This window comes from Gouania willdenowi, chromosome 17, assembly GCF_900634775.1.
Source record: "Gouania willdenowi chromosome 17, fGouWil2.1, whole genome shotgun sequence".
NCBI lineage: Eukaryota > Metazoa > Chordata > Actinopteri > Blenniiformes > Gobiesocidae > Gouania > Gouania willdenowi.
The window spans coordinates 19497784-19520031 of record NC_041060.1 but is presented as its reverse complement, the minus strand read 5'-3'; the positions used below and the strand labels follow the sequence as shown (position 1 = coordinate 19520031).

The window sequence follows — 22248 nt, the reverse complement described above, 5'->3', positions numbered from 1 at the left end:
ATTAACACTGAAAAGAACAAAGGGTTTGTACTGTATATATCTATTTTGAGTCTTTCTGTCAGTTTTTGTTTCGTTTATTTATTTTTCCTGTCATTTTAAAAGTGATTGGTAATTTTTTGTTGTCAATTTGTTTTTTGCTATTTTCTGTTCAACAACTTTGTCAGTTTTTTTTCTTTCTATTGTGTGTTTTTGGTTTAATTTTATGTATTTTTTTTTTCCTGTCACTACCTACGGCAAGGAAGTCAAATTTTCAATGTTTTTTTTTTTTTTTTTTTTATCTGTTAGCAGGGTTACGTCAAAAGCACATAAATGGATTTTGACATAAACCAAATATAAATTTTATGCCTTAGAACATTTAATAAAATTTTCAGTTATTTATAATTACATTTTCCATTAATATTTATAGAATATACTGCTTCTGGATCAGTTTTGAGTTAGTTCCTTAAATACTCCACCAAGTTTCATCTGGATCATATGCACATTGCATATTACATCGCAATTATTATTTTTAATGGGGGAAAAAAAATATCCAAGCCTTTAAAGTGTGAACGATCATAGTATATTGATCATGATCATTGATCCAGATGACTGCCAATATCTGTCAGAGGATGTTTGGTGCTTGGCGGAAGTTTGCGCGCTCTTGTTTTGAATGTTATTGGAGTCATTTGGTAAATTTTTCCATTATTTTGTGAGGTTTTAGTGTCAATGTGTGTTTTTGAAGTAATTTTCTGTATTTCTGTAGTTAATTTGTATATTTTACTGTCATTTTAAATGTTTTTGTTGCCCTTCTGCGTGTGGTTTGTCCACATTTTGTGAATTTTTCTGTCATATTGTTAGAAAATTAGGATAAGAGCTGAATGTGGCCCAATTATTTACCCATGTTTATTTAGATTAAAGCTTAAAGGCGGCACTAACAGCCCATCTGGTGTAATTTACAGTTAAGCACTCATCAGATCCATTGTAATGGTGTACAATATGGCACAAAATTCCTAATATATATATATTACTGTCCAAATGTTTGGGGGTTATAACAGATTACATTTAAATTATTTTATCCCAAATCTTCAAAGATCCTATTTCATATAAGTTCATACATAAATAATAGTCTCAGATCCTTGCTTATTGCTGGTTTCATTTACTTGTCAAAACTTAGTGGAGAAAACAAAGACGCGTTACCGTTCCAGGTGTCTTACATCATCATGTCTTTATTGGAGGAGTGTAAACAATCTCTGAAAATAGCATCAGCCAGATTTTCCTTCATTGGCGATCACATGATCAATGGGTTTTTTTTTTTTTTAGTTTTTTGTTTTTGCAGTCATGGGTAAAACAATCACTGCATTGCAGAACGGCTCTCCTTAAATAATCCTGTCATTTTAAGTTGCCTCCATTTGGTTTCAACTGTATTACTGCATTTGATAATTAAAACCTAATATCTAAAAAAAAAAAGAATTGAACTGTTGATTAAAAGTGGGGAAAATGCATGCGATCAGTCATGAAAAGTCCGACATAAACCCACTTTACACTTGACGTTGCCCACAATACAGTTATAGCACTATTAACAGAATGTTTTAAGTGATCCTGTTTTACAGTGCGGGTAATAAATAACATGACTTTATGAACATGAAGTTCAGTCTCACATTGTTACTTAATCTCATCCTACTGTGTCTCTGACTACTGTATAAGGTGCTGAGTGAGCGTAAAACTGTCCTCGCTTGGGAATGCGATGCAGCAGTAAAATTCTCTATGTGTGTGTGTGTGTGTGTGTGGAACTGTTCCAGTATCCAGAGGCTCATTAGGTTAGTAATTAATGAAATCATTAAATATGAAACAGGAGGAAAAAAATTGCAAAAGTAGCCTTCTTTAAAAACAAGAAATACTTCTGCAGCAGTAGTCGTAGTGTTGTTAAACTACACAGAGTGCAACAAAAATATGTATAGTCTGCCATTGTGCATAACAACAAATATATATTTACAGTCAACATAAACCTGAAAAAAGTCCAACAATAAAATGTCACCACACTCAGAACCACAAACATTGTGGGGATTGACTGAGGAATTACTGACCTATTCTGACTGCGGACGCTCAGAACCAGGCTTAGACATGACGTCTTCATTTTTAGTCCCAAACTGGCCCAAATCAAGCAAAACAGATGAAGGGGAACCTTTTTAAGAAATACAAGCTGTGGATTGAATTCATACATCTAGCTGCAGGTCGACCAGTCGTTGGAAAAGCAAAGAATGACAATAAAATGAAACATATTTTTAGAACTATTTCCTGTTAAAAGAACAATGATTACCAAAATGCAGAGAGACAGAACCTAAACTACCAGTAATGATATGTGATTGATGGTGGACATTTCAAAGTAAAATCTAATTAAAAAAAAACTAAACTTCAGGCTAGAGTTTGGGTCCAAACAAGGAGCTGTCATTATGAACACGTTTCTATTTGACTTTAATATACAGTCTGCCATCATGTTGATTTTATTATTATGGCTGTGTGTGTGAGTTGAGAACCTATTCTAACGCCTTTTTTTAAGGCTTTCAAGTAGCTTTGGATCAAAGTCAGTGTGAGGGAATAATTCCACATAAACACAGAACTTGGGAAACGTCACATTCTGCTGAGCTCACTTCCACCGTTCCTTTCAAACACCTACATGAGCTTCTGATTCTCACACACAGCCTGATGATTTGTTAGCTTCCTGGTTCCAAAAAAAAAAAAAAAAAAAAAGAGAAGTTGAAAATGCAGTGTTAAATTAGCAAATATTTGAAAATGATTTGAACACAAGAATAAAAGGTACTGGGACAGAGCTTTGAGCCTTTTTGTTTTAGACATTAACAGATTGTAACAAACTAAATACAAAGACTGACCATCAGTGTGGGCTGAAACAGGAAAAGCTAGTAATGAACCGTTGATTAACATTACGTTACCGTAGTTACCAACAAATTAACAGCAGTCACTGCAGTCCACATCCAGGTTTATCAACATATTGGACTCAAAACAAATGGTCAGGAGGAACTAGACCTTTCTGGGACTAGATTGAAATAAATATTGTGACGTTTTAGGCCAACTTCCCTCCAGCCTGACAGGGTTTTCCGAGGAAAGGCGTGGCTGGTGACGGAGGAAGGTGAAGAAGCCCCTCCCCCTCTATGTGAAGTTCTGCAGAGGCTGGCTGACCCTCATGCAGGCCCAGTAGAAGGCCCGAGCCATGGTCACGAGAACCAGCAGCAGTAGCGCGACCCACGAGGCGTAGATGCCTGGGTACGTCTCGGCCTTCACCCAAGTTTCAGCCTGTGGTGGAGACCAAAGCACAAAGAGAGCATCAGGAAAACAAGACGCACTCAGTTACTCTGTCAGCAGCTCAAAGAGTGCACGGGAAGTGTGTGTGTTGTGCATTTTTTCCAATTACAATTAAAATTACAATGACTATTTTACCCCTGAAAGTCGATTACAATCACATACTCAATTACTAAAGTTCAATTACAATTAATCACAATTACTGAGCCAATTCCTCTTGTGTTAGCTTTCTGTTAGCATCTCTAATGATAACGGGTCATAATGTCTTAAATAAACAGTAAAACACATAAAAAACATTATCTATCATCCTATTTGTTTTTCATCTCTTGGTTACATTCTTAGGATTCCTAATCAATGAAAAGATTGGTTTTAATATTTTTGGTGTGGGCATCAGTACAGTTAAACCCTCAATTTCATTTTTTTTTTTTTATTTTTTAAATAGTAAAATGATCCTCAAGAAAACGGACATATAAACTTGCTGTGAAACATATCTGAACATTGTTAACTACATACGTGTGTAAGCCATAGAACTAGAACATGGTTCCTTAGTTTTAATTACATTGTAAAGGTTTTTATTGAATTTCCAATTACAAAGTGAGTTATCTTAACTCAATTACAACAGCAACATATTTTTATTCAATTACGATTACAATTATACTTACATCATAATTGCAATGAATTATCAATTACGCAATTATAATTGTCTTGATCCCAAACCTGATTTGTACACACGATGACTGAAGTCCAATTACAAATGAGGATAAAACACTTTCATAAATCTAAAACTAACAAAAGTATTAAAAAGGTTTTATTTTAAAGATGTGACAATGTCTATGTATCATGTAGATGTGGTAATGTCTATGTATCATGTAGATGTGGTAATGTCTATGTATCATGTAAATGTGGTAATGTCTATGTATCATGTAAATGTGACAATGTCTATGCATCATGTAGATGTGACAATGTCTATGCATCATGTAGATGTGACAATGTCTATGCATCATGTAGATGTGACAATGTCTATGCATCATGTAGATGTGACAATGTCTATGTATCATGTAGATGTGACAATGTCTATGTATCATGTAGATGTGACAATGTCTATGTATCATGTAGATGTGACAATGTCTATGTATCATGTAGATGTGACAATGTCTATGTATCATGTAGATGTGACAATGTCTATGCATCATGTAGATGTGACAATGTCTATGCATCATGTAGATGTGACAATGTCTATGCATCATGTAGATGTGACAATGTCTATGCATCATGTAGATGTGACAATGTCTATGCATCATGTAGATGTGACAATGTCTATGTATCATGTAGATGTGACAATGTCTATGTATCATGTAGATGTGACGATGTCTATGTATCATGTAGATGTGACGATGTCTATGTATCATGTAGATGTGACAATGTCTATGCATCATGTAGATGTGACGATGTCTATGTATCATGTAGATGTGACGATGTCTATGTATCATGTAGATGTGACGATGTCTATGTATCATGTAGATGTGACAATGTCTATGTATCATGTAGATGTGGTAATATCTATGTATCATGTAGATGTGGTAATGTCTATGTATCATGTAGATGTGGTAATGTCTATGTATCATGTAGATGTGACAATGTCTATGTATCATGTAGATGTGACAATGTCTATGTATCATGTAGATGTGGTAATGTCTATGTATCATGTAGATGTGGTAATGTCTATGTATCATGTAGATGTGGTAATGTCTATGTATCATGTAGATGTGGTAATGTCTATGTATCATGTAGATGTGACAATGTCTATTCTTTACCTTATCCAATCACATCGCCTTAATCTGAGAATCAAAACTCAGGTAAACATTAATTATTCCCCACAGGAATTTCTCACAGATATTAAACTTTTGATTAAAATGATTCAAAGTGGTCTTTAAAACCTTTGAAACGCTCTGAAGAACTAAAGATGACATAATATTTTATATCCACTTCTATGAAGCCTAAATTTCTCTCATATTGCACATTTATTTATTTTGCTTGCTTAAAAACACCCAAAACTTAAATGCATCTTGCGTTAACAGATAAATAATGAGACATTGTTTGACTTATAACTTTGCACATAATCAGATATAAGGTTAAATAAGGAAAGCCTCTATCTTTATGCAGTCAGTGCTGCTGCTCATATTTCTTATGATGATCTGACTTTGAGGAAACCCACGAGGATTTTCTGAGAATATGAAATTAGTAGCTCACATTTCAAAGTCCAAATATGAGAGCAAAGCTAAAATGGATCAAACGGAAGAAAAGAAATCTGATTCATGCAGAATAAGTCTCATTCAAATCAAATCATATACTAGCCATTCTTCTACTGCCTGGAAACCGTAGCACAATCTACTATTGAACTGTTTAAAGGTGAATGGGGCCAAACTCAACCAGTAAGAGTGAATGGTTCTGCTCTCAGCTGCTTTTAGTGGTCCAAACTCATCTCACGCAGCTGAGCTGGGATTTAAGTGATGAATAATAACTAACGGTAATGCAAACGTCTCCAGTTCCCTCTGTATAATTAAAAATAAAACCATGTGGAAATGCGGTTTGAACATAAAAGGCTTTTGATGCAAAACACAAGCATGAATATTAAGCCGTCGCTGCTCCTGCAAACGCCGCTATAATTGAAAGTCTCTTTTAATAAGCCGAGCGGATTGTTGTGACATTTATTGCGGAGCATGCCAATATTATGCAATGCTTCCATTACAGCCTGTTTAATGTCTGCACTTTGCATGCTGCTGTGAATGCAGCTGATCACGTTGAAGTTACATTGTGTGTTGAATAGGTTTTTTCTGCGTTATGCTGTTAGGTGCACATCTTGCTCCCTCTGCTGGTCATCAAGAACAATGCAGTGAGTTTCAACCTCTGTCTCTCTTTGTATCACTAGTGTGATGGAGGACCATATGAAAGTTAAATTAATATCAGATTTCTTTGGTGGTAAGACTTGAACACTACTTATAATTTAAGATGTTTGGGGAACATCTTTTCTTTGACGTTCCCAGCCTAAATGTGAAACCAGGAACGCTAAACATCTGCTGGAAGAGACACAATCTCATTGTTAAGCTCAAAGGCATGCTTGGTTGCCGTGGAAAAAAAATCAGTGCTGCATTTACACAGCGTCCACTCACCATCAGCCCAGCTGTGGAAACGCAGAATAGCAAGCAGAGTAAAAAACACCACAAGCTCCGCCTCCGGGGATACCTCTGACCAATGGACGAGCTGCAGATTAGAAAATGAAAATAAAGAGTAAAATGCATGTGATTTTTTTAACTGGTGGAATAGATCTGACTTTTAGGCATAAAATACAAAACAAAGAAAGGAAAATATGTTTAATATGTTGAATAGTCGAACAGTTTAGGTTCATGTTTAAACTATGAATGAATTGGGTGTTCAGGTTGAAGTAAAGAAAAGCGGAATAATGAGTAGATTATTACAGTAAAATATTACAGTAAAAACAGATGCAGAGTTCTGCTTTTACAAACCAGTCACGACTTTGCAAAAACTAAATTTAGCAACTAATGAAATGACAAGTCAGGGTAATACGGAAGAATAAAAAGTGACAAATAAAGTTTGAATAAACTATTAATTCAGGGATTAAATAGGACTACTGATCAGTTTGGTGTGATCATCCTTCATTGATCTCCTATCAGAAGTGATTCATCAGTGCTGATAACTCCTATTCATATGTCTAATCGTGCCTCCAGGGAAGCCCCTCCCTACACGCAGAACACGTGCTATGTGGAGGTCATCATCTTCCATGGGGGGTCACACTTGTCACGAGGGGACGCATTTGTGCAATGGACTCGCTGCGCGCATATGGGCTCCGTGAGGCGTGGAAGGAGATAACACAGCTGTAATGTGACCAAGCATTCATCACTGCTGCAATGAACAATCAGAAGAGAGCTTGTAGAGCATCCTTCAGAAGTGTATGGAAAGCTGAGTGAGTAATTATCAGTCAATGTATCCTTAATATCAAGGATGTCAAAAACACACACACACACACACGAGTGAGCTGCTAAACGTCCGACATGTTAACTAGTCAATCACTAAATAAGGTTTCTAGTTAACTAGTGACACAATTGTATGTTAGTTGGAGGCTGAAAAGCACAAAAATGTGTTATAACCTTTCCTGTTTGGTCTCCACACCGTGGGTGGGGTACTGCTTCTCCTCCGAGGATCACTTCGTAAGCTTAATAAAGATGGTACCGTGTAGTAATTATTTGCTGTAATTTATAATTTTTTTCATTAGCTTCCTCTACTAACACCTCCAATTTTGCTGCTTCAAATTAATTTTTTCGCTTCCGTGCACTTAGCTCTCCTTCACGCTACATGTTCAACACAACACGTACAAAACTCATTTAAATAGGGCGGTCTCCACCACTTCTGCACGTGCACTAATCATTGCTGCAATCTTAATGAATTCCTCGCAGCAGGTGAGAAAACAGCGTCACTAAAGGATTTAGGGACGCAACTGGTTTACCACCCTTTATCTCAGATATTAGTGAATCCGCCCCTCAGTGTCTTGCCCAAAGACACTTCGACAGACAGACTGATATCAAACCCCCAACCTCTTGATGAGAAGACTACCCCTGTACCACCTGAGCCACGGTTGCCTGTCAGGGTTGTCAACTTAAATGCATGTTGTTATACAATCATTTTGAACACATAGATAGTTGGGGGCCCCGGGATCCAAACTCGCTTAGGGCCCCAATTTGGTCAGGGGTGGCCCAGCGTGCCTCTGTTATAAATTGTTTTACACACTGATATCTTAAACTTGAATTTTTCTTTTAAAGGAATTCAGCGACAGAACATAAAAATGAAAAGCACGTACATTGAATATCAAAAACCACTGTCTGTCTTTTAATCTTTGTGCTGGTCCCTAAGGAGGAAAAGCTGCAGTCATTCTGCATCTCAAAAGGTTTTTTTTTTTAAAAAAAAAACAACAAAAAAAACAACTCATATCCCAGCAGCAGTTGACATGAATGAACCCTGCACAGTGCCGTACCACTGCAGGCAGACACACTGATGCACCGTGTTAAAGCAACGTGCACGCTAATAACCTGAGGACAAAAGAGAAAGTGACATACTGCTTTGCATGAGTCATTTTGTCCTGATTATTCTTCTTGGCTTTGTTTGTTCTTTATTATTAAAAGAAGCTTGTCTGTTGAATGGGAGAACAAACACTCTCTGTACATGAGTCTCTGCATCAGATACTGGTCATGGTTCACTTCCTTTTCCTGACCACTACAGACTGGGAACTTTCTACAAGGGCAGCAGAAATGGAGATGTTTTGACACGGTCATCACAACGTATGTGGAACAACTACCATGTGCCAAGAGGTCATGGCTGATGATGAGTGTTTGTTTTTTTTAGTAATGTTGCTGCAGCTCAGATGAACTTTTCTCCACATGTTAAGAAGGTTGTCTCAGAATGTTGCATCAGCAAAGTTTAAAAATAAATCCCAAACAAGTGAACTTTGAGACAACGGTGAAAAACGCTTTGTTGCATTTTAAGTTAGAGGACACATTTTACATGAATGGGAAGTCACAGGTTTGAGCCACTGAATGACAAAAAAAACAATGCAAAGCAATGCCCTCTCATACTTCTCTGAGAGAAAGCGTCACTAACCACTCAGATGCATTGAATAACTAGTGATGTACTGGGATTGACAGCTTCCTGATAAATACTTACACTTTCCTGCAGTGTGGGCAGCGGGCCAGCGTCCGATCCGTGAACTCTGTCCACTGAAATTACAAAGAAAAAGAAGGAAGTCTAAACTCCAGCTAAGGTGCACTCATAGAAAAGAATGAGTTCAGAGTTTAGAACAATGGTACGAGCAGGAGAACCGTTCTGACTGGAAGCCGACAAAGCGCTTTTACAACACTGAGGCTATGTTAAATGTCACACTCCGTACTATACACTACAAACTCAATGAGTATATACTGTCTACTATATACTATTAGTATGATTAGCATGGTGACAGTCCCCACAAAAGTAAACTTCGAAGTTTCCCAAGATGCATTTCGAACCTACGATGACTAAAACCTGAAGTACACTGAGGCTACATATCGCCGTTGACGTTTTAAGTGAGAAAGTGACCAAGTAGAACATCAACATGTGGTCATTTGATCCATAAAACTCGCGGAAACACGTTTCATGCCGACATTTCAGAGATTTTCGAAAACCCGTCATTATGCTACTGACAAAACTTCTAGTTAACTTCAAAACAAGAGTCCTATTTACAAAAGGGTTAGAAAAAAACAAATGGAAGACAAGAAGAGATGCTTTTATTTTGAAAAGGGGATGTTTGACTTTTAGCTTGAAGCCAGTCCCAGGATGGTTTTACATTCTGCTCACAATACATCATGAGGCGGTTGAGTATGACTAGTGTGCCCACCGTGCATACTTAGGAAATGTCACAATAAAGTATACATCTGGGTATTTCTCGCAAACTCAATCTTTTCATACTATCTAATGTGAATGCACTTCATACTAATTTTGACATCAGACTTAGTATGAGTAGTACGTAAGTATGACATTTCAAACACAGCCTGAGATCAGGTTTGAAATTTTTTTCCCCCCAAAATAATTATGTCCTTGCTGTTGTTTGTGACAAAAACAGATAGTTAAAAAATAATTATAATAAAAAAGAAGCATATCGCCAGTCAAGATTTTAATTTGAATACATTTTAAGGTGAGGTGGCAGACGTAATTTAAAAATATAGGTAATAATTGAATTAATATACAGTATGATCTAAAATACGCAGGAGTAAAAACAAAAATCTCACTGCTGAAAATCAAAATCTAACCAGGGCTTGAAAATGTACAATATGAGTCAATTAACATCCCACCATTCATTTACCGACCCATGTGCTCCTTTTCAGGGTCACAGGGGTGTGCTAGTGCCTATCTATTCTCCAGCTGTGATCAGGCACTAGGCGGGGGTACACCCTGAACAGGGCGCCAGTCCATCGCAGGGCAACACACACACACAGCCAAACAACCATTCACACTCATATTCACTCCTACAGGAAATCTAGAAATTCCAAACTCATGTTTGGACAAACGTCATTTTGGAGAAAACTCATGCAAGCATGGGGAGAACATGCAAACTACAGTGTCCACCCCAGGGTTTGAACCCAGGACCTTTTAACTATGATGCGGATGTTCTAACCAGGACCTAATTGTCTCCCTGCACCGACGCTCCTAAATGCTAGCTTATTAGCATGCTTTGTGCACAGCTACATGTTCTTTTCATTAGATGTGTTGGCACAGAGGCACATGCGGGACAGCTAGCCTCCAGGACCTAATTTGGATATAAAGGATCGAGATGAATCTGCTCTGATTGAGGCAAATCATTTAAGGGCTTATATAAACTACACAGCCTTGATGACTTCAGCACATAAGGGTTAATTTATCTCTATATTTTGGAGTCCTCTTCCCAAATGGCTTTAAGATTTATGGCAACACGATTTATATAAAAAATAAAAAAAACAAAAAAACCAGAGGACAGATATTCTCCTCTCCCGACACTGATGCTTTATTTCCTCCTGAATGCTGAACTGAGATACATTTGTAAACTGTGCGGAGCCCACTGTGCTGGATACACATTATTCTTATTGTCAAGCAAACACCGTACTGGAAGCAGAGACGACATTATCACCAGACTTGCAAGATTCAGTGCGATGCTATACCCAGGGGCATAGACCTATACTTTCATTCAGTCCAAGAGGAGGTGGAGGAAAGTCCATCCGTCTCGTAGCATTTTACAGTCAGATACCTCCAACTACACCAACATCCACTCCTCCGCCATATATCTGAGCCATCCTAAAACTGTCCCAAAGACTGTTGGAGAAGAAACAAGACAGATTTGACCACACTTTTTTAGCACAGTATGACCATAGTATATCAGCACATACTTGATGGGGTTATTGATCTGCAGCGATAATATTTATTTGGCCTAGTGCTGGGCTATTCAGGCCCCTGTTTGTTTTTACAGCATAAACCCTTCAGGCTAAACAAACCCAGCAAAATGTTGAGGAAATCTCCGAGCGCCAAAGGAAATGTACTAAAAGAATAGTTGTTTTGTAGGTAGACAAGACATTTGGATGGAGTTCAGCTTGTTATAGTGGAATACTGCTCAGAGTGGGCCGAGTAAACGATGGTTACGCATACAGTTACACTGTATTCCATGTCTAAAAGCTTAATAACCATAAAACAACACAAAAACAACAAATAAATAAATGAATATATGAATCATAATGAGAAAGTATTAAAAAATGTGCTTTACTTGCTGCAGCTACAGATGATATGAAATACAAACCTGAACGCACTGTAAAAGTTGTGGATTAAACTTTATCTACAAACAAAGAAACCCACTCATTTTACACACACATAACAGTAACTAAACGTAATTGAACATCATCACAATCATCAACTCTCCACTGCTAGAAACCTGCCTCAGCTTAGAAACCACTTTTACAAAACACTTTAAAATTAAGAAAAATGCAAACAAAAGTAAAAACAGGAAAAATACAGAATAGTAATATGATACTGGGTTATAAATAAGTGTGAGTGCAGGTACAGTCAATGGGTGTTATCTGAATCTGACCATTGGATGCTCTTTTTAAACAACTGTGCCAGAGTAGAACCTCGTTAGACAGGACACCTTAGACCAGTACTACTGTAGTATATAAGACACTGACAATATCCAGACAAAAGGTGACAGGTAGCGACTATATTTATTTAATTTGTGGAAATTTTGTCAAATAATTAGAGGATTGTGTAGGATTTAGGAAAAATTAGGTTTCCTTCAACAATTTGAAAGTAAAAATTCCATCGTGTTATATAAGCATAGGAATACTGCCAACGGCAACAATTATTCAAGTGGAGTTTCATTGAATTTGTGACAAATTCAATGAAACTCTACTTGAATAATTATAAAGTTCTACTTCCAAATCAATCTGTTGAAATGTAGTGCTTTGAAAAGTGGATTATTATGCATGGATGCCAATATTTCTGTTTGGATAGGATACAGTGATTTAAAATTACACCCAATTTCTGTTTAATTCCAATAAATCATTCCCATGAAAAGTTTCTATTTTTTGAATAATGCCAAAATTCCTGAGCTTTAGTTCCCATGACAATATGCCAGATATTTTTACGTCCCTTTGCAATCTTACTGAGATATCCACAACTACAATATTTAATCATTTACACAATGATTCATGTTTTCTCAGCCATGTTTGTTTTCCCCTGCAGACTGATTTGGATGTTTTAAAGGGCCAGATTTGGCCCCCGCGCCTTGAGTTTGACATGAGTGCTTTAGTCCTTTTGATCAGCTTTGATATTAAAGTGCTAAAGTGTCAAAATTCACTAGAAGCTACAAATTAGCATCCATTTGATGCCAATTTTGAAGTTTCACGTCAACATTTCAACAATAAACTTTTTAAAGTTAGCATTCATTTGAGTCATAGTTCTTTGTTTTTTTATGTTAAAAATAAGCAGTTTGGTTTTAGAGTATTTAATATTTAACATAAATCATTACACTGAGCAGTTCACACGAGACATGACGTAGTGAATGCAGAATGTGTGAACATGCTCCACTCAAACAGGTCAAAGACTAAAGATAAAAGGCTGGTACCAGGAAAGTGTTGCTGCAGTGTCCACAGGAAACTCTGGCTCCAGCTGGCTGAGGATCAGGACTAGCAGGACCAGGATGAACCGGACCAAGATTTATTATCCTCTTACTGGAATGAGACACACACCCACAACACACACACACACACAGAGTCAACATTTACAGAACCTACGACTTAAGACAACATTCTGTTATTACAGGCTCATAAAATGTGGGACTTTGTTTTACAGAATCCAGGTCCAGGAGCAGCTGGTCGTCTCATTATGGGATGTGATGTTGCTCTTCTACCGACAACTTCCTCAGACACAAACAGAATCTCCAGTCGGTAAGCATTTTAGTCTTTTCTGCAATGGTCAGCATGTCTGCACTAAATGCTAAACAGTAGCGGTGAAGTTCTGGAAGCTAATTAAAGGGAGGAGATGCCTGTGAATATTTGGAGTACTTTTAGCCCGTAGATGAATGGAATCCCTGGAGCAAACCCAAGACATAAAAGAGTATACCAACCTTTGCACCCTCTTCAAATCTCTTCTTATTGATAGGACCTCAAGTTTGTTAACTTTTGACCCAAATCAGCTCAAGGTGACAGCGTTTGCTTTTCCTGCAGCGATTAGAATGTCTAATAGCTTTGGTAGCAGACATTAAAAAACATATTTAGGTACTATTGCTTTAAATTACAGGTTGTCGATATTGACCGATATTTGCAATAAAATGTAATATTGATTGAGATTGGTATTTGAATAAAATAGACAACACAAATATAATTGAAGGGAAAAAATATAATTTATACATCACAGATTATAATATAATAATTTTCTTTAATCTATTATAAAGATAACTTTTAGATTTAGAATACATTTCTCTTTAACTGTCAAATTTGGGGGTAAATGTACAGGCTTTTATTAGTTTTAGAAGTGGAAATATGTTTACGTATTGGTTGGAAAATCAAATCCTTGTCAGCTCTAGGTTCCTCTCTATCAACAGCCAGAGATATTTCATATTTATATTTTAATTACATCATAGGGCATATGTAAGAAAAACATTACACATGAATTATATTAATCAATTAACTTAATTTGGCATATAAATGCCCTTTTCAGTGAAATACTGGATGTGTTTACTTAAGCAATGTTGCTTATTAGGCCTTTATTTACTAATGCTGCCTATTTGAATGGTCATACAAAATGTATTTGCTAAATTGCTGTACGTTAATTTTTGTAATAAAAAGTTATTTATGGAGTAAGATCAAGAAGCATAAAGACTGCAAAACATGCATTTTTTCCTTCACGATTATTTGATATTTTTTTCTTTTTTTTCTTTATTAATTACTAAATAAATACAGCAGCTTTTTCCAAAATGAGTTTACTTTCAAATAATGATACAGTCTGCCTGTTATGCGAACCTTATTTAAAACGCTTATAATTTATTCTGTTTTCCATGTAGAGCTAAATTTTTGTGTGAAAGGTAAATTAAAAACATCCTTTAACATTATAACTTGGGTCCTTTTTTTATTTTATTGTGAAAATACTTCACTGAAAATCAAAATCAAAACAATTTGTGCTTCTGTCTAATTTCCTGTGGATTGCTCAGGATTCCAACATTAAAACCTTTTCTGCCTTGAGCGTGACTTCATGGTCTGCTACTAAGGTGACAGATGCATTATGGGTCTTTGATCTTCACCAGAAGAACATTTGTGATGTTTAGTTAAATTGACACGTATTTAAGCGGCGGCACAAATTCAGAGGTTTTTCTTTTTTTATTTAAAAAAAAAAATAAAAAAGGTGGCTAAAAATAATGCTCTCTCACTTGGTTTGCCCCGGGCATAAACAAAGAATCCTAGCTGCCTTTCCAATTACATGAAGCCTGCAGGAGGAAGACGCTTAGATGAGCTGCCAGTGCTGAGCATCTTTTTACGATACGCACCATGTGTTTGTTTTATCAATAGAAAAAACACTGTTTAGATACAATTTGTTGTGGAGCATTTAGCTAAATCCAAATGAAAACTACTAACTTGCATTCTTTCATTTGCTACCTACACTATATTGCCAAAACTATTCACTCACACGATATGAACTTGAGCGACATCCCATAATTAAACCACATAATTTAATATGATGTTTGTCCACTCTTTCGAGCTAGAACAGCTTTAACTTTTAAATTGAATGATTTGGATACCTGAGCTAATACTTTTGGCAATATAGTGTATCTCTGAAATTATAAACCATCCAAATACACCAATGTTGTGTGATTTCCAGCAATTTTTTTGCTAAAAAAAAAAAAAAAAAAAAACAAATTGGACAGCCATGACAATTTGAAACAAATAATTTAGTGCAGGGGTTCTCAACCTTAAGGTCACAAGACAATGGGAGGGGGTCACCAGATGCCTTCAAGAAACTAAGAATATATATATTTTAAATTTTAGCCCATTTTTCCTTATTTTTACAATTTTTCTGCAACTACACTAAACTTGTCATATTTTAACCTATTTTCATCCCTTTTTCTTGCCATATTTTTGCTCCTTTCAAAACATTTCTGCCACTTCTCAAATTTCAATGCCTTTTCTGCAAATTCTTTTCACTTTCAAGACATTTTCTGCACTTATAAAACCTGTCAAAATCTTTTCCCACTTAATGTTGCATATGTTGTCCCATTATTGTCACTTTTAACCACTTTTCACCATGTTTCATGCTTATTTTTGCCATTTTAACCACATTCACAATTTGTCATGCCCATTATCTGCCAGTTAAATCTAATTATTCCAATATTGACACTTTGAACCCTTTTTACCACTTTTTCTTTCTGTTTCTGGCCACTGTAATTTGCAACTTTTAACCAATTTCTGTGGTTTTTAAAATCCCATTTCACCACCTTTTACACCCACTTTTGGTCAATTTTAACAAATTTTATTTCTGAATAAAACAAGAATTTACATCTTTAATATGACTACATACTATGGTGCAAATAATAATAAACTTCCTGGATAACAGTGGATATTATACAGATAAATAAATAAATGTGGTTATCACAGATTCATAGAACAATGGACCATCATTTTGCTGACTTCATGGATGGGCCCCAAAAATCTCTACCCTTTATTTCCCCTTCTAGATGGCCCTGTCTCCACATGACTGTTCTTCAATGTTTATGTCAGTGTTCAACCACCTTCAGGTACAGTGGGGGTCCCTGCTCTCTAGAACCTTTATTTTGGGGGTCATGGGCTGAAAAGGTTGAGAACCACTTGACTTAGTGTACATTTGGATTCATCTTTCAAGAAGAAAGTTGATTTCCATCCTTCAATACTGATCATATCATATCCTCACAGAAGTTCAACCCAAGTAGTGTCTGCTTTTTCTTCATTCCTCTTGCTTAAGATTACAATAATTGTGCTTAGACCGAATCCTAAATTAAATCAAAGCACTTTCCTCATCTGATTCTTCCTCTCTCTCTCTCTAACATGACAACATCTGTAAAACATCTCATGGAGGTTTTAAGAATAATGTGAGAACACATATTCCTACGCTAAGAAAGCCTCACCAGTACGGCCGCGGACAGGCGATCCTCTGAGAGGTGACTTTGCAGATGAGCAGACAGTTGCAGGGGCAGCGGACGTACTTCTTTCCTGCTGGGGCATTCTTAATGGGCTGCAGAGGGAGACAAAAACACACACAGGGGGAAGAGATAAGAGAGGGATGCAGGAGAATAGGAGTAGATAACAAGCCAACTGTTGATGGATTATAAACACAAGGACAGAGGTCTACTCAGATACTGGAGTGAGTGGAGAGAACCTGTAGTTTGGAGGGGGTACACTGACTCTAATTAGAATTTACTAGGATATTAATGGGGGTGTTAGACATGGAAGAACTGGAAATGTTTGGTGGTAGGCCTGCTGCATGCATTATAATTTAAAATGTTAATGAGAGAAAAAGTACACAAATTGCTGCCCACATTCTTTTTTTCTGTTGTTAAATGAATAAAGTGTTTGTATTCTTTTGTAATAATTACTCCTACATGTATTTTATTTAAATCAATGCTATAAAAAAGTTTGGTAATAGCAAGTATTTTGCAGAATTTAACATTGTTTGTTACTAACATCCCTGCCTGTCTGACCTCAAAGTAAACCCTGCAGTTAGTTTCAAAGAAATAACGAATCCTGAATCCTTCCAATGTTTCTTCTCTCCTACATAAATTCATCCCCACATTTGTAAATAATGTGTATTAAGACAGACTTTTATTTGTCTTCTAACATCTGGACAATAATTTCATAGCCACAGTAGAAGATAAACCTGTCATTTTCCTAACATTCATTGCTGCTTATAGCATTTGCCCTGTTTTTAATCAGAACAGTCACCTGCACAATCAAACTGTCTTTTACTACTTAAAGAGTCTCTGTGAATCAGTTACCCAGATGTTGCACATTCATCTAAATGTGATTTCTAAAATCTCTCTTAGTAAAAGTACTTTTATATTTTTATGCTCCTTTCTCTAGCATGCCCTTCGTCCCTCAATTTTATATTTATAACTTCATACCAAACTTAAATTCTTGTGGAATTCAGCGTGGACAACAAAGTAAGATTGACATTGCGCAGGGAAACCTGTTTCTTTATTGTAAACATGACAATAAATGCATTAAAATAAGAAAAGCACACAGGAAGACTCATTGGTTAAACCAGTTTGAAATCATCCCTACAGTGTAGGTATAATATATATATAATACAGTGTAGGTATATAATTAAAAAAATATTCAGTGTGGGGCCTACACCAAATATTTTTTTCTATTATATACAAGATCATTTATTAACTTAGTTTCTAATAATTGGAAAAAAAAAAAAACATTAATTCTGTAAATGTACATAAATGGATTTTCAAGATTACAAATATTACACTGTAATGTGCATAGATTGTTAATAATGTTCAAACTGAGTATATGTGTGTGTGTGTGTGTGTATATATATATATATATATATATATATATATATATATATATATATATATATATATATACACACACACACACACACGTGCTGATTCCAAGTGAATCAGAAAATACTTTATTAAACCCTGAGGGGTAATTAGAACAACAAAGATTGGCATATTAAAAACAACACTAATAAGAAAAAGAAAAGAAAATGTGCAAATAAAAGATAAGGTCCAAAAAATATTTAAAAAAAATAAAAATAATTAATATAAATAAATAAAGTATATATACACGTAAACAGATTTTTTTAGGTCCATGGCAGGCAGGCTGTGGTGAAAAAAGTCAGATTATTTTGACCCTTTAGTGAGGTTCATATTTATTAAATATTCTATTTAGTCAAACATATTGTTTGGGGTGTGTACAACTGAATATGATAAAAAAAACCTCAGTAAATACCACTTGAGCAATATTCAGTAACACATTAAATTAAATGGGCGTCACATTGCTTTCTCTTTGTGTGTACAGTTAAAACAGTTAAAAGGATGCACCTGACCTAGGTTAGCATGTTGCTATGAAATCCTACCGTCGCTTCATTGCAGACTCCACATTTCACCACATGCTGATGGGTTTTGCCCTCCACAGAAATCAGACTCTGACACACCCTGCAGCTAATGACAGGAGCACTGCCACTCTCAGGGGAAGTGAGCGGGGAATAGGGCGGCGGGTCCTCCCCCAGGAGCACTGATGGCTGAGTGGGACTGGGAAATGGAGGAAAGCCTGCAGACAAGATGAATAAAATAAGACCCGTAATGAGGAGAATGGTAATGAATCTGTGTCGAGAGGAACAAGTCATGAGAACACTGGAAACCCAAACATTCAAAGTGCTGAAATAGATTCAGTAGTTTATACTCAAAGTTATAGAAAAAGTTCTACTAACTTTTAATTATGTCATGTTGGAGTAACATGTTCTTCCTTTTTGAGTAATTTTAACTAGTGCTGTCCCGATCCGATATCGGATATCGGTCCGATATCAGCCTGAAAACAAATATCGCATTCAAATTTAAGATTTTTTTTTTTTTTTTTTTTTTTGCAGTTCATTTTTTATTTATTTTATTCAATTGTAGAATACTGTAGATATTATGTTTAAGGTCAAAATGCATGTAACCAATTAGTTAATAAATGGGTGAGTATTTCTCATACCTACTGTTGCCTACTATTGTTCTCAGTTTGAGTAACATCACTTGATCAAGCCTTTTCTAACATTCCACACTACAAATTAAATAATTGTTGTGTTTTTTTTTTTAATTTTTTTTTTTAAAAGTAATAAAAGTATGTATGATTCATGCCGATATCGTTTCGGATCAATATCAGTATCGGCCGATACGCAAGGCTGCAATATCGATGTCATATCGGAAACTAAAAAGTTGTATCAGGACATCCTGAAATGTAACTTGTCATTTTTGAGTAAATGAAACTATATTTGTTTATAAGTAAGCATAACTTAGGTGCAACTTAATAGAATTAAGTATTTACATGCTAAGAATGATAAAGTCCTGTGATTTCTGTTGCTACAAATTCATACAGCATTTTAATTCAACTGTTATTAAAAAGTACAAGTAGCCAGTCATCCAACCTTTTAAGTTAATCAACTTGAAAAAAAATGTAGTTCTGGTAACTTATACGCATTTATAGTGTATGCTAAGGAGTTGATAAATGCACAATAGCGGAGACAAGATGGGTAAATACAAAAACAAGTTAATAAGATTTGGTGTTGTGGTTAGCTGAAAGGAGCTTTAGAGGAAAAACACTCCAGGAATGCAGAGCAGGGTCATTCTGGACAAATAAGGCTTTTCACCTTGTAGGAAGAAAAAAAAAAAAAAAGAACGGGTAAACCACAATAACTTGGACACGTGTTGCAGGAATCTTGGGTAAAAACAACAGTGGAATAGGAACAAGACCATTATTATCGTTGTCCTGTATTTTACAGTTACAAAGGACTCCCTCTATGCAGTTATTGGTTGTAGCTCTCTCAATGGTCTCCTTATGTGTCTGTCCAATCAGGTGTTTCAGAGATGCTAGCAAGCTAAGCAGCATTACAAAAATATAAATACACATTCTAATCTATTTATTTAGTTAAATGCACAAATAAATATTTCTAAAGTATTGTGGAACTGTCGAGCTGCGGGTATATAGCTTTAAAAAGGACAGTTTTGGGGGTGTAACGGTTAAGTTGCTGACCATGCTGACTCGTGACGTACTTCCGGTGAAGTCAATGAACGCTTAGAATAAAATGCAGGTGTAACTAAGTCTTAATGATTAAATATCTCAGAAAATGATCATTCAAATTATGTTCGAAGAATTTAGGATGTCCGTTTAAAATATAAAGTATAAATTATGACCAAAGAATCAAACAGCTGCATCAGCAGTAGCGGGTACAACAAGTACCAGTTTATAATGCCATTTAGCAGCTAGCATTTGTGATGCACTATACTAAATAGAATATATAATTCAGAATAACCAGAAATGATCCAAGAAGCAATTAGAAAACGTAAAGTGAATTTATATGTTGCGTTTAGGAGGGAAACCGCTAAGCAACGCAGCTGGGAGGCGGTCATCGGTTATTAGGTTCGCCAGATGAACCAATACACCAAGTTGAGCTAGCAACGATGCTAACATATGGGTTGCTAGGTGAGTCAGTCAGCACAAATCACATTTCAATTTGACGTAATTAAATAATCACACAATAATAACATGACAGGCCAGTGTTAATGAACAAAATGCAATGATGACTACGTTTTCCATGAGCTCACCCTGAAGCTACGCTGTGGGAGCCGGGTGCTAACGAACACTAACTCCCCTGTCAGTGGGCTGGTAAGCTAGGCTAGCCGAAGCTGCACCGTAGATACTCACTCTGTGGTTTGTTGGGCACACCATAAGGCGCCGCACCGGGAGACACCCCTCCGTTACCGCTGCCGAGAGCACCATCTCCCAAATCAGACAGTAACGGGGACCTCTCACCATCCGCCATACCGAGAGCGAGGCGTGGGAGGGGGAGAGAGTGGGACCGCGGTAACAGACCGATACGGTGCTGTATTGTTGTGAGGGAAACGAAGGCGTCACATGACCACACCCCCATCACCACCTCCTTCAGCCACTGTACAAGTGGTGCTGATGCAACGATGCCTCGGGAGTATTGCCCTGTCTGTACACCAGAGGATGCTCTTCAACAGGCTCCTCTCTTCTATCTGCCTGCTGAGGAATCAGTCCAGCCATTAAATCGGCAAGTGCAGTCGTTGCAGCAGCAATAAAGAAGGAGAGAGAGGAAACAAAAATAGAAATACATCTAATTAAAAAAAAAAATAGGAAGAAAACATTCTAACTGCATGGAAATTAACAATTAAAAAAAAGTAATTCCATTATTGCAGATTTTTTTCTTTTAGTTTTCATCCTATTTATTTTAAATCCTATGTGTATGCATAGGTTATTATCCCCCGTCACAAAGTGTGGAAAAGGGATATAGGTTTGAGCTCTGTCCGTCCGTTCGAGTTCAAGGGGACAGCTTTTCTCAGAAACCATTTAAGATAGGATAACCAAATTCAGTGTGTGGCTTCAGGGTATCTATCCCTTGATGGAGTTCGAAAATGAGAAGCGCGCAATTATTTTTTTCCGGAGTTATTGCCCTTGTTCTGATTTTTTGGACTCTGTTCGAGGTATCTTCAAAGGGGACAGCTTTTCTTACAAACCATTTAAGATAATTAGTAATTTTATATTCTGACGTGATAATATTTTCTTATGTTTACATCTAAGTCCCTAGATTTAGGACATTTAGGAAAAGGTTGTGAGTTATGATGACAACCAATCTGGCGGAGGATGTTGATGACTACTCTTGTTTTTTTTTTACCTTTTTGATACGTACATAGGTAGGCTATAGGTTACCTTGTAAAGCAGCATTTAACCCTCCAACTATCCTTGGGGTTCAATGTTTATCAGTAATACATGGAAAATATATATAGACCCATTGATCAAATTACAGAAGAGATCATTAAGAATAATACATAAAATCGATATCCGGGCACTTACTAATTAACTGTTTTAAAAAAATTATAGAACAATGAAAGTTATAGATTTAGTAAAGTTAAAAGTGTTAGAGATTTTATTCAAATCAAAAATAAAAGCCTTCCTTTGTGTATGATATCACTTTTTAAACAAAAGAAAGAAGATATCATTTAAGAGGGATTTATTTTTTTGAACAAAGCCATTTAGAACACATGTTAAAAGAAGATGCGTTACTGTTTTCGGTGTTAACGTTTGGAATGATCTTGAGGATTATTCTTAAGGTAATAAGTTCACTGTCTATGTT

The 22248-nt window shown here is 36.2% G+C and overlaps 1 protein-coding gene across 1 annotated transcript; it reads right to left on the bottom strand.

Annotated features, from left to right (window-relative positions):
* Positions 1-256: 256 nt before the first annotated feature.
* Positions 257-21028, bottom strand: LOC114479851 (type I phosphatidylinositol 4,5-bisphosphate 4-phosphatase-A). The gene is made up of 7 exons (XM_028473758.1): positions 20799-21028; positions 18472-18665; positions 16508-16614; positions 12980-13085; positions 9028-9080; positions 6465-6555; positions 257-3288 (listed from the first exon to the last, which is right to left on the bottom strand). The coding sequence occupies exons 1-7, from the start codon at positions 21022-21024 to the stop codon at positions 3145-3147; spliced, it is 921 nt and encodes a 306-aa protein (XP_028329559.1). The 5' UTR covers positions 21025-21028; the 3' UTR covers positions 257-3144.
* Positions 21029-22248: the final 1220 nt, after the last annotated feature.